Source organism: Charadrius vociferus, unplaced genomic scaffold (assembly GCF_000708025.1).
Source record: "Charadrius vociferus isolate BGI_N301 unplaced genomic scaffold, ASM70802v2 scaffold176, whole genome shotgun sequence".
In the NCBI taxonomy this organism is placed as follows: domain Eukaryota; kingdom Metazoa; phylum Chordata; class Aves; order Charadriiformes; family Charadriidae; genus Charadrius; species Charadrius vociferus.
In genome coordinates, this window is record NW_009648961.1 from 372,607 (window position 1) to 386,060 (window position 13,454).

General features: G+C 40.9%; 1 protein-coding gene across 1 annotated transcript in view; it reads right to left on the bottom strand.

Annotated features, from left to right (window-relative positions):
• Positions 1-13,454, bottom strand: part of CNKSR3 (CNKSR family member 3) — a 132,742-nt gene that overhangs the window by 4,270 nt on the left and 115,018 nt on the right. The window contains exon 21 of the mRNA XM_009887613.1: positions 9,693-10,059. Coding sequence (XP_009885915.1) covers positions 9,693-10,059 — 367 coding nt within the window. The remainder of the gene's footprint in view (positions 1-9,692; positions 10,060-13,454) is intronic.

Genomic DNA, 13,454 nt, shown 5'->3' on the forward strand with positions numbered 1-13,454 from the left:
TTCCCTACATGCTGCACACAGTGAATTCTATTTCCACCTGGCAACTCACAGGTCAAATTCTATTTGGTATCAATTCAGGTTTCACTAATTACTGAAACTAGAGCTTAAAAAAATTGAGAAATGAAATGAAACACAGGAACATTTCAGGGCCCCCAAAAGAAGGTTCCTAGAAAACAGATTAAAGCAGAAAGCCTTGGGGAACCTGATGTTTCACTTATGAGTTTCACAGATTGCAGCACAGAATTTGCTTGTGGTGCCTCACAACAAAGCCTTGATTATCTCCACTTGAATTATTCTGATGGCTCCCAAGCTGCAGCACCATTTTCCATGACAGAGAGAATGGGAAAGGAAAACGTCACAAACAGCTGAGAATGAATAACATAAAATAAGAAAAAAATTGAAGCAGAGACATTTGTCAGAATAAAACAACTTAAAAATGAACAGTCAGAAACTAAAAATGTACCGGGCATATATAGGGGTGTTTTGGCAGAAGGCCGTTTTCAGCAACAGACTGAGCAACTCTCTTCTTGCCCCTCAGTCCATACCGCAAGCTTTTCCACTTCAATGTTTACTAAAGGAAAATCTTAAATTTATTGGTATTTTCAGGATGCTACTCAGTTGGTCAAAAGGCACTGGGACAATATTTCTTTTTATTTCACTGGGGATAGTGGTGGCGGTTCTTCTCAACTGCAGTCCTCCATGTGCCAGTCAAGCTGGCTGGGCAGTTCTTTCTTTTAATGGAAAGTTAGACATTGACTTTTCTAAGCCATGTTCAGTTAGCAAACATGTTCTGAACAAAAGGAAGAAGCCCTTTTGCTCACTCATGTCGCAGCAAAAAGACTTCTCCAACATGTCAGCGCACTTAGAAGGCTGTTCCTTGTCTTTCCCATGTTTTAAAAAGTGCAGCATCCTCCTACACCCTTGTTCTTTCTAAATATTTAGATTACAAGAAAGGTTTATGATATGCTTCAAATATTTGCCTTCACTGTGTTGCTGGCCTTTTTTTCACTACTTTGTGATTATAAAAAGCCTGCTGTAACTTGACAAGAACTAAATATAGCTTCCATCATTGGTACAGTGCTGGGGGAGGAAAAAGAGAACTGTTGTATATTTAACAAACTGCGGGAAACAGAAAAAAATGCAAGCGTAAGGCATAATACACAGCAGTAGTATTTCCTGAAAACTGTTGGCTCATGCCATGAGGCTCGTAATTATAACTAGCTTCCTGCCTACTTTCTTGGGATGAAGCAGCTGTTTGTTTCATTAGCCAGCTCCTGCACAGGACTGGCTCAGCTCTACTGCAGACATCACCCATCAGGACTGTACGCAGTATCACTTTGACAAATAAATTCATCTTTATCAGATATCCAAGCAAGAGTAAGTAAGAAGAAAAAAAAAAAAAAATGCATTGATCCTGTCCAGCAACTTTGAAAAATAGGTAAGCCATGGGGGGCATATGATCCCAGCTCCACATATGTTTTGAGGCTAACTCATGAAGCTCCTCAGTGTCCTAAAAGGGCGAGCATGAGAAAATACTCTCACTGAACACTCTTCCATGCTAAGTACTCTGATATTGTCCATAGATTTGTTGGTGAAGGTAAGGAAGACAGAAGTACTCAGCACAGAAAAAAGATGGAGCTGGGAATAGAAAAGCCCAGCAAAAGGCTCCCAGATGATGCACTTGACCAGCAATGTGTACTCAGCTCTTGCATTCTTTCAAGGTTGCAACCTCAAACTCCTCTCCTATTTCTTATTCTTCCACCGCTCCCACCCCCAAAGGATTGATCAGGGTCAGGTAATTTCAGAGGGAAGGGAATGTGCTAGATTCTTCAGATCGGGTGGATCTACGGAGTGACCGTGAAGTAGCTAAATGGGATTTCAGGAAACAGTTGGGAAAAGAGGGTGAATGAAACCCACAGGCTGTGTAGAGCCAGGTGTGAGTCATATAGTACTTTTGTCTCCATCTTTCTTTACACTGATGAACAGTGAACTTGCCCCACAACAGTTAAAAAATAAGAAAACAGTATCTTAATATCGTGCTTTTGTATAGAAGGAGATACTGTTGCTATTGACAAAGAGTATGTGCCAACAAACCTCTATTATTTAAAGCCAGACTGTCTGATACCTGTCTGGACTTTTACCTTCAATGTCCTGCATTCCCCTGAGCCAAGCCCAGAAAGCAAAAGCCCATGTGTTGCAGGCTTGAAGCTGCCACTGAACACACTAGATTGATATTATAAATCTGAAAGGGGAAGAAGTAATGGAGGAAGGGGAGAAGCATTATTTCTAGCAATCAATTAACAAGACCAATAAAATGATCTGTGATAAGAAAATATATTTCTCCTCACTCACACAATATTGCACTATGGTATATCGCAAGCCTCTTAAAACCACGAAAGCAAATGAAGGAAGCACTACCTATCATTCGCTTTCTTGTTTTCCCCACAAAACATCCAAATAAAGTTAAATAATAGATAAAAAGTAATGTGACTCAAGGCTTAGGCGCAGACTGGACTTTTTCTCCAGATTCAAACATTCACAGCACATTTTCCCAGAACTTCATATTGCTTAATTCCCTTGCACCTGGAGTCAGAGCACTGACCTGCAGGTGACAAAGTCTCTAATAGAAGCACAGTCATTCACCAGTTCTATATATTCAGGCTTCAGTGATGTGGATGCCTCCTATGAAACCCAGGCTGTCTAGACCATTCAGCTGAATTGTTACAAAATATTTGCTTTGCATCACAAAGTAAAAATTTATGCAAAAAGCACACAAGACTCAAACACTGGTGTAAAAATGAACAGATTGTCTGTGTTGGCTTCCCAAAGATAAATGTACCATCCCCTTCTCTGAGCTTTGTTAACCTCAGAAGGTTTATAATGATGGATACATTCCACTAGCAAAAACTCTTAATAACATGGATAGGTTGGGCCCCACTAGCACTGCTCTTTCCAGCCGGGTCACATAGCTAAAATTGGGCACATTCAAAATATAATATTGCAAGTTATCTCTTCCACCAGTACTCTTCAAGCTAAGCACTTTCTGTCTCAGGCATGCAAGTTAGGAAACTGAAATTCTACTACAGCACTTCCTTATCACATCCTATTTTAAAGATAAAATACATTCATTTTTCTCTCAGGACCTACTGAAGGATTAGTGGCAAGGAACAAAGGCAACAGTGGAAGGAAATTACATATTGTGTGCATTTATGAGTGTGCACATGCAGACAGGGGAACATATGCATTGTGCACTTCTCCCTTCCCTTGGCAGTATTAACTATAAGCAATTCTGCTGAGGGATGCCACTGGAAGGATCAGTCTTCCTGGGCTTCTGCATAATGCCTTTCGCTCACAAGCCTTGCAGTCTGCTAAAGCTTCATGGCACTTCTGGAAAAATTACATAGTATTGGATAGCTCTTAACTTTGTCAGACTCCACCATGGGGAAAGGGGAAAAGAACCAGTGGTAACCCAAGGAAAAGGGAAGTCATGACCAGAGCTATTTAACATTTAAGAGAAAGAGACCTTCTAGGTTAGGGTGAGGAAAATAAAGTCATATTTCAGGCAAGTCAGAACTTCTGACAAAATCGGTTTCAGGGGAAGTAAAACACGGTTTTGTGGCTTGATGCCACTGATCTGGAATTTCCCTCTAACTAATAGGTGGTATCACAGACAAGAGCAAGATGCCAGAGGTTCGAGATGCCAGCTCTTCGCCTCCTCAGTTTTCAGCTTCCACCATCTTGTCGGCCAACTTGCAACAGGTGGGAGACATTAAGGTATTGAGACTCCCCACTTTGCAGCAGCAAAACAGCAGCCTGACTGAAAACTCAACTTTAATGCTCTTTAAGCCTACAAAAGTGAAAATATCCAGAACTTCCCAAAAAAGCAGCTGTGAAAAATCAAACTAATTGTTTCCCAGCAGTAAAGAAATAGAAATTGGCAATGTTTGGCAGAAAGAGCATTTTGCATTGAAAACCACCTCCAACAGAACATATCTTTCTAACTCTAAGCTGAAATGTAAATGCTTGTTTTCCCATTCTCTGAGATCTCACAGCTCTCCAACTGTGTATTAATCATAGAATCATTGAATGGTTTAGGTTGGAAAGAACCTGGAAGATCATCGAGTTCCAACCCCCCTGCCATGGGCAGGGACACCTCCCACTAGACCAGGTTGCCCAAGGCCATGTCCAGCCTGGCCTTGAACACCTCCAGGGATGGGGCCTCAACAACCTCTCTGGGCAACCTGTTCCAGTGCCTCACCACCCTCATAGTGAAAAACTTCTTCCTAATGTTTAATCTAAACCTGCCCTCTTCCAGTTTAAAGCCATTTCCCCTCCTCCTATCACTATATGCCCTAGTAAAAAGTCCTGCCCCAGCTCTCCTGTAGGCCCCCTTTAGGGACTGGAAGGCCGCAATAAGATCTCCCCGGAGCCTTCTCTTCTCCAGGCTGAACAGCCCCAGCTCTCTCAGCCTCTCCTCATAGGAGAGGTGCTCCAGCCCTCGGATCATCCTTGTGGCTCTCCTCTGGACACACTTCAGCAGGTCCATGTCCTTCTTATGTTGGGGACTCCAGAGCTGGACGCAGTACTCCAGGTGGGGTCTCACGAGAGGGGAGTAGAGGGGCAGGATCCCCCCCCTTGACCTGCTGGCCACAGTTCTTTTGATGCAGCCCCGGATACGGTTGGCCTTCTGGGCTGCGACTGCACATTGCTGGCTCATGCTGAGCTTCTGGTCAATCAGCACACCCAGAGGGCCTTCTCCTCAGGGCTGCTCTCCAGCCATACCCTGCCGAGCCTGTATTTGTGCTTGGATTGCCCCGACCCAGATGCAGGACCTTGCACTTGGCCTTGTTGAACTTCATGATGTTGGCTTGGGCCCACCTCTCCAGCCTGTCCAGGTCCCTCTGGATGGCATCCCTCCCCTCCAGCGCGTCTGCCTCACCAAACAGCTTGGTATCATCGGCAAACTTGCTGAGGGTGCACTCAACGAATCCCAGGAAAAAAAACCCTGCTTCTTCCTCTTGTCTTTGCTACTCTTATAAGCTTCTTGTGGCTGTGCCAACACCCCTGTTTCTGATTCTGCCACAACCTTTGATACCAATGGGACAACGTATAGACCCAGGCTGGGGAGAGGAGAAGAAAAAATCATAAACCACTTTTGCCCTTACGTACCTACCTACACACACCACCCCACACCCATCCATTCTCCATAGTGGTAGAAGACTTTTCAATGGAAATATGATGACACCTCAAGGGAATCACATTTTCCATAGAACTACAGAACAGAAAAGACAGGAAATATTTGAGTTTGGAGGGCATAGCTTATGCAAAATCCTCGCTGGCAAATGCAGAACTAAAGGTGGGAGATAGTGGGAGAAAATAACAGGAAAAGTATGTTACCACCAACAGTTAAATGTTCTTGACTATAACAGTCTAGTGGACTCAGCAGTGAGGGATGCCATTTTAACAAACTGTGACTGAACCAGAAACAACACAAATAAGTATCTCTCAGAGTTCAGAAAACCGTAACACCACAGTTTTCACAGTGATTTCTAAAGCCCTTTTGATAAGTAGCAAAATAATCATTCAAACACATTTGTTTCTCTACACAGTTGTTCTCACCATAGACATACTTCTTGGCTAGTCTCAGCCATGATCTAGGCATTTTCTGTAACTTTTGCAGAAGGAACAAAGGGGCCAGAGCACACCAGAGGATCTGTTCTGGCTATTACTGGCACAGACAGACTCCAGAGGGGAAGAGGATATCAGTCCTGAAAAAAGAAGGAATCAGCTGCATCCAACTCCTATTTAACCAACTCCTTCCCACAAAACCAACCCAGATAAAATTCAAGTGGTGTGCGAAAAGCTTTCCAGGGTTTTTCAAAATATCAGCACACCCCAGATCTTCTACCACGTTCTATGAGCTAAGGTAAAATAAATAAACCTGAAGTGGTACCATAAGAATTCCTTGCCAAGACACATTAACTTCACATGACCATAAAACCCTCAGAAAATGCAAGGAAGAAGGATGTTATTGCTGTAGTAGAAGATCCCTGAATAAATACAAACACATATTCCTGTGTTCTTATAGTAACGTCTTGGTTTCTGCAGCTTCCTTTTGTTATCATAGATTTTGACAGTGGTGATGGTTGGTCATAGTCAGATACTTTTTGTTCCTGCAGTTGCCAGAAGAAGTACAAAGGAAGGAGTTTGGCTGCAGAATGTGTCTAGCCATCCCAGACAGGGCAAGGCCAGCTTCTGGATATGAAGCACGTAGTCAGATGGTCGTTTGTGTTCTCAGCCATTTCTTGTTTACCTTTCAGTTTCTTTGTGTCACAGGCAGCTTTGAATCCTTTGTCACTGTGCATGTAGCAAGCTGCAACACGGAAGTATTAAATATTCCCACACAGTAAATGGAAACCTAATGTTGATCTCCTTTCAGAAGGGAAAACTGTTAAACTCTCCTTTTTTGTACCTTTGTATTACCCTCTGGTATGTAACCTCTCCCCAGTAACTGGTGCTGAGAATGGTCATAACACCACAAAGAGCGGCTGGAAAGGTTGTTAAACATATCATATGGTACAGCTCAGCTCGTTGCACCAGACGCTTACAGCTGCTTAGCAAATTTCATTAAATAACTTTCATTGAAAAAATAATCCGTGATCATTTAGTTGAATCTGTAGTTTCTCTTACAGAGACTCATCCATTTATCTCTGAGAAACTTTTCGTTCATTGTTTAACTCATCATTGAGGTTTCTTCGCTATTTTTGGATTTTCGTGATAAGCTCTTCCCACAAAGCCACAGCTACTCTTTCTTCCTTCTAGGTACCAACTTATCTCACATTGGCCTCCATTTCTGACTTTCACCAACAAAAGTTCTCTTCAGTTTTTGAAAATTTGCAGCTCAGCTCTAGGTTGCTATCAGCTACAACCAAAAATCCCTCATGGGGTTTTACTAAGCAGAACGTGGACACAAAGCAGAGTGTGTGACTGTTTTTTTTCTATCCTCACAAGGAGAATGAGAGAGTATGGACACACATGAAGGCCCTCTGGGGAGTGGGTTCAAAGACCACATAGGTGTTCTGGTAACAGCAGGGCCGGCTTTACGCACAACAGGACACATGCTTTCAGGACAGGTGCCAATGCAAGAAGGACCTGTCTCCTCCTGGACGCAGTCTCATTACTCAGAAACATGATGAGCTGTCAGAAATGCACTATTCAGAAGTGTTGTAAAGCAAATAATACAGACTGCACTGAGGTATGCATTCTTGTTTCGCATCAGATAACAAGGGTGTTCTTAACTAGTTATTGTAAATCACGAGGTTTTGCAGCTAGCTTTTACCCCACAATTTGAATTCATCTCACGGTATTTGTGTACATCCTTATCAACTAGCTGGAGGGGGAAATCCTTGGGGGATAAGCCACAGAGCCAGAATTGCATCCTTTTTGATAATTTTCATTTGGAACTGAATTGCTATTTGACATTAATCCTTTTTTTTTCTACCTCATTCTCAAATTGAAGTAGCTTAACTAATCTCCTTGCAAATTATTTCATTTCTTTTTTCAGTGACCATTGCAGGGGAGGGCCCCACATGCCAACACTCTCCATCCCCTCCCCATACTATGCAGACTCATAAAGGAATGAAAAATGTGTGGACAGTGTATGCCTTACTTGCTCAACAACGCATTATGATGCAGACAGAAACTAGTGAGGTTATACAGTTTCCATAGTGACTGTCTCACTGAAATGATCTATTTCTGGAATTCCATCAGAGATCACCAGTGTGGTTAAGATGGAAGTGTTCTGTGATTGCGGTTGGCCATCAGCTAAGCAATAAGCAATGGAAGAATTCATTTCCCCAGGAATATTTTTGGGAAAATTAAACCACCTTGAAAATGGCAGGAATATACTCAAAACATGCCTTGATTTACATTTTAATTTCATTTTTATTGGTTAGTATTATCAAACCTATCAAACTATGCCTTAAATGATTATAGAATTAGCATGACACATTCATGACTATCCATAAAAGTACTTGTCACCCTTACAGTTACAGTGGAAAGCATTAACTTATGCATTATTACAGGACTGCTGGCAATACCACAGTAACATATTGTAAGCAAAAGTTTAGTTTTCTGAAGAGCAAACAGAGAATCTTGCCTACACTCCAACAGTCCACCTGAATGTACCTGATTTTGTTTCCCAAAGACATTACTTAATCAAATTTAACCCAGAAGGTGAAATTACAGAAGACAATGCATTTACTACTTCTTTGTGACCTTTTCATTAGGGACCCCACTTCTGCCAGCCTCAGCTTTTTTACTACTTGCAAAGCCAGAGTTTATGGGAATTAGATTCCACAGTAACTCTCTGAAAGCATCCACTCTTTTCCACCACATAGAAATACTACATATTTTCACTCTTGGTTTTAATTCTTACTGATCTTCATTGCTACAGAAGTCTCTAGCAGAGCAGCCTAGAAGATGGATAATGAAACTGAGTGCAAAACACTCTGAATTAATTTTCACTTTTGCCAAAATCTGTGCTTCACTCAACTTCCTCTTTTTTTTTGTGTGTGTGTGAAATCAGAAAAACAAAAAATGACAAACTAAAGGGGTGCTAACTGTTGATATTTGTAAAACAATTGTGAGACTGGTGATATAACTAATGTGCCTTACACTATGATTTTTCAATCCGTGCCAAGCTCGCTTACAGAGAAATACCCTAAGTTCCCAACAAGTCCAATGCTCGCTCTTTTCCCCTTCAGCTTTTGGATGCACCTTTGTTTTGCATTTTACTGAGACAACACTGCTCTTTCAGCGATAAAGTACTCACTTCAATTCTTTACAAGGTTTTGGAATAATGGGTAAAGCTGATGCACAAGAACATCGTTGCTTCCTTATGTGTTACCCCTCTAGGCAGCACGCTGAGTATCTCCCCGTTTCAGCATATTCTATGCCAGAAACGCCTCTTATGCTTCAACTTCTTTTAATGCAGGAAGAAGCAGCTCTGCTCAAAAGGCAAGACACATTGTCTCGCTATGGCAGGAGAGTTATTAACAGTAACAATGACCAAATTCTGGAACTATGCCACCTTTTTAATTTAGCAGTACATTTTGGTAGGAGGATGGTTATGCAGATACCCGTTTGCTTAAACAAAATCCAGTCTTAATGGATTTTCTGATTCAGGATTCTGGTTGTTTCCTCTTGATTACAATGAAGCTCAATGAAACAAATAGCGAATATGTACTGGAAGTAAATGCATTGCTTTTATTTTTAAAATCAGATTGACCTAACCCCACATTCACCACTTCCTGCATAAGCTATTTTGCTTAGGGTGTCAGTTCTGTGACATACTTTCTTAACATTTTGATTCAGTCCTAACTAATAAAGGACAGCTGTATTGAAACAAAGAAAGCTAATAAAAATATGTCCGTGTCAGGATTTTATACCAAAGCTATGATCTTAACAAATAGGTAAAATTTGAGAAAAGCTGTAAAGGTACTTACCAATTAGATACTAGGTTATATATTTAATGTGCAATAAACCAAATGTTTGTTATAAATGATGTGCCACTGGAAAAACTCTTCAGTGAAGAACATAAGGGAAGGACGGGGAAAGGAAGTTGAGGAAAATCCCTGAACTCCCACATTGTATGGCTCTGCAGACAAAAATCTCTTCTCTCATTAGCTCACCTTTGGCCAGCAATCTCTGTCCTGTTGCATCCGGCACAGCTAGACAATGTGTATCCAGACCTAAAAAAGAGTTCTGGGATCCACCACTGGGTTTGGAAAGCTGGACTTCCTGGCTTTCTGCCGCTTCTCCACAGTCTACTTCTGGCAGCTCATCAGAGTGAATCTGTACACAGAAAGTTAAAGGCTGATCACCCTCTTCGGTGGCAGAGCTGTTAACTAGGTCAAGCCAGGACTGCCTCTCGGAATAAACCACTTTGGACGTCAAGGAAGAAGAGGACTCTTGGGAGTTGAAAGTGCTTTCAGGAGATGAGAGACAACAAGATGCTTCACTTGACAGAGTCGAGGTGAAAGAAGACTTCTGCTGATCCTGCTTTCCAGAAACATCAGGGGTGGGGAGGAGAGCGGGGAGAAAAAAGAAAAAAAAAAATGTTATTTCAAATTTTTCCTGTTCCTAGGTTCTACATGTTATAGATATGCAGCTGAAATGCTGAAACCTAAAATTGATGTCATCTGATCAATGATCGACCCAAACAAGCCTGAGGTATGGCAGCCAATCTCCTGCAGAGCAGTAACTTCAGAAATGAAGCCACAAGGAAGCCAGAGGTAAAACAGATAAAAAAATCTGTCAAAACCTAGAAATAAAAGACCAAGGAAAAATATTGTGTTGAACATAGCCTTCCATGCTAGGTCTCACACTCATGTTCACTCTTTATTTGTCTTCACTTTATTGGTCTAATCAAGAGTGCAGCAGATAAACTCTGAATTAGCCATTGAACACAAAGTTGTCTTGAACCATTCAGTAAGTCCACCAATGCCATAACAACAGATAGACAGAAATGGGCCCAAGTAATGACCTTCTCAGCACACAAAGCAATTTTACCTGGTCCATTCAGGGGACTAATTCATTCACCAAGGTAAGAAGGCAGAGGGTAATATGATGGCAAGTTAATGACGGAAAGAAAAAACAGACAGTCATGGGGCAGAGAACAGGAAGAGAAATGGTACAAGATTTGTGCTGCTCAGATTTACCTGCTAAGATTCATCCTTCAGCACATGAATCTGGAAAGGGACCCAAACTTCACTAGAAACACATCAGAATTCATTAAGACATCCTAAGGCTCTCCATACTGTACTTGTCACCCTGCCTTAACAAGAGTGCATACAAACAGAGGTCTCTGAGACATCTAAGAGTCATCATTAGGAGCTAGGTGTTGAATGGGAGAGGGTATCACAGATGTACAATTCCATGTAAAGAAATGTTAAGAGGAGAAAGAAAGTTTTGAAAAGTATTTAGCTTCCCAGAGAAGTAAATAGATGCTCGGGTCTTTCTCTACTGTAGGTATTTACATTGAGTTGTTATTTTATCTGATCACAAAAAGCAACTCACACAACAAGAACTAGCACTAGTGTGCTGCTTAGCCACCAAACACCACTGAAAAGATGAGCCAAGAGAATCAAATACACAAGTAACACATATGCAAACACACAAATATGCATTAAAATACCTAGAAGAGGATTAAAGAGGATTAATTGACAATAATAAATAAATTAATGGAAGACAAGGGGAGACAAAGCCTTATAGTGAAGCTCTTAGCAGAAACGATCAGAAATCATGATGAGATCATCATTATACGAAAGCCAGATTTCTTGTGTCTGCTACTGCAGAAACGTACTCCTTCTGCAAATCATCTGCTGTTGGCCAATGCCAGAATCAGAGTACCAGACTTGATGGACCACAATTCTGGCACGTTTATGTTCTCAATACGTATGTAGAATAGATCTGTGTAAGGATTAAAACAGATGATAACTAAATTGGAAGTACTGAAAATTACTGAGAAGATGTTGCTAGGGAAACCCGGACAAGCTGCAAATACAATAAAGGAACTAGCCTGGAATACTTATTTATAACCTGGTAAACCAGAAATAAGATATATTCGTATAAACCAAACCAAGAGCAAAATTTTTATTTATTATGATATATAAACTTCTGCAATTCCATGTTGCTGTAGTGTAAACTACTCCCTTTTTACATTAAAAAAAACAAAGTAGATTTGCCTTCCTGTGCTTCTAATCTAGCTGTATTGTGTAGCTACTAATCAATTCAGAAGATGAGGAGGACCAATATAGGATTGTGGGTCACCATTTGTTTGTAGCACTTTCTTCACTTTTGTAAACTTTCAAAGCCATTCCTCCAAGACTGTCCCAAACACTGTGATACCAGGCTTTATTTATATTTCTATTATGAAAAATACAACATTGTGTTTCAGGTGCATTTTTCTTTTTAAAAGGGAAACCTTCACAAATGCATCCTAAAGCAAAGGACAAGGAGGTGCTTGCATGAACTACATGCCTCAGTGATAAAAACACCCTTGGGAACACTGGCGACCTGAAGCTTTTCATCTAAGAGCTCCTATTGCAAAGACAAATTGTTGAAGCATTTGTACAGCCGAGCAGAACCATCAAACAATAAGAGCTCTTGCTCACATGGTCTGATTTCAAGTGTTCAAAGACAAGAAAGGAAGATGTTAGATCTCACCTCTATTTTTCTGGCATTTGTCCATGCAAAAGAAAGTGCTATTGAAATGAAAGCTGTGCCACACTGAGTGGAATATATTTTTGTTTTCATTTTCGTTGTGTGTTAAATAAAAAAATGTGGGTGAGAATGAAAATGACTGACAGAATGTGTTTCTCTTTCTCTACATATGTGTTGTGTTGGTTTTTTTTTTTCTTTGGCATGACAAATGGTTACCTAACTTACTCAAGTGGTTCCTTTGGAAGTTTTGCACTCATCCATATAATAATAAATCTCCATTTGGGGACATTTTAAAAAGCAGATACTTGAGCCAGCAGATCATCAGGATTCCACTGGAGATCAATGAGTCTCTAGGCATTTTTAAAGAAAAATTATCACCATGAAACACCTCAACTGCTCTTTTGGGACTGCTACAATCTATTGTCTCAATATAGCTGCTGGCTTTTGAACTGTAAATCCATTCACATGTGGAGAAATTAATGCAGATGGTCAGTTTAACTTTTGTCCTACACATGTTAAAATTTACTTGTTCCTCACTTGCTTTTTTCTTCCACGTACCCAAAAGCATGCATAAACATAGAAAGCTTACGTTCACTATTTTTGTCTTTTTCAAGTTTCAAATGGTTTGGGTCAGCAGAGAACAGAACAGCAAATGAAAACTTTATGTTAGAAGTACAGCAAAGTGTTTGCTACTCTGACACATAACAGAGCTTGTTCCTGGGTGGTTATTAGTTTCCAGATTAAGAGTTTTCACTCTTGAGTTGATCTCAAGAAGTTTGGAGGCCTTTCTGCTTAAGACGGCATTAGTTTGATTTTCCAAAACGTTCGTATCTCCTAATTCCTGCTTTGCAAAATCCCTCTGGCACTCGGGAGGAAGAAGTGCAACTTTAAAAAAGAAAGATAAAAATAATAAAAAGAAATGAACCCCAGTCAATGCCTGTGGCATTCTTGATGCTGAGCTGGGTTTCCAGCATGAGCATCTCTTCCAGTAGCAATCTGAAAACATTCAAGCAGGCCTTCCAAAAGTGGTTTACCCACAGAATATCAACCCAAATCCATCACATGTTTGGGACCTCACAGCTTGGTTCAAAAACTCTGCAGCAAATAAACAGGCAGCAAGCAGTGTTTAACCAGCCTTCCCTGAGACAACCAAGAGCTCCGCTCCCAGTACTGAATTTACAGTATAAGCTGTGCTTTCCCAATCCTTCCAGTGCTCTCCTTGCTCCAGT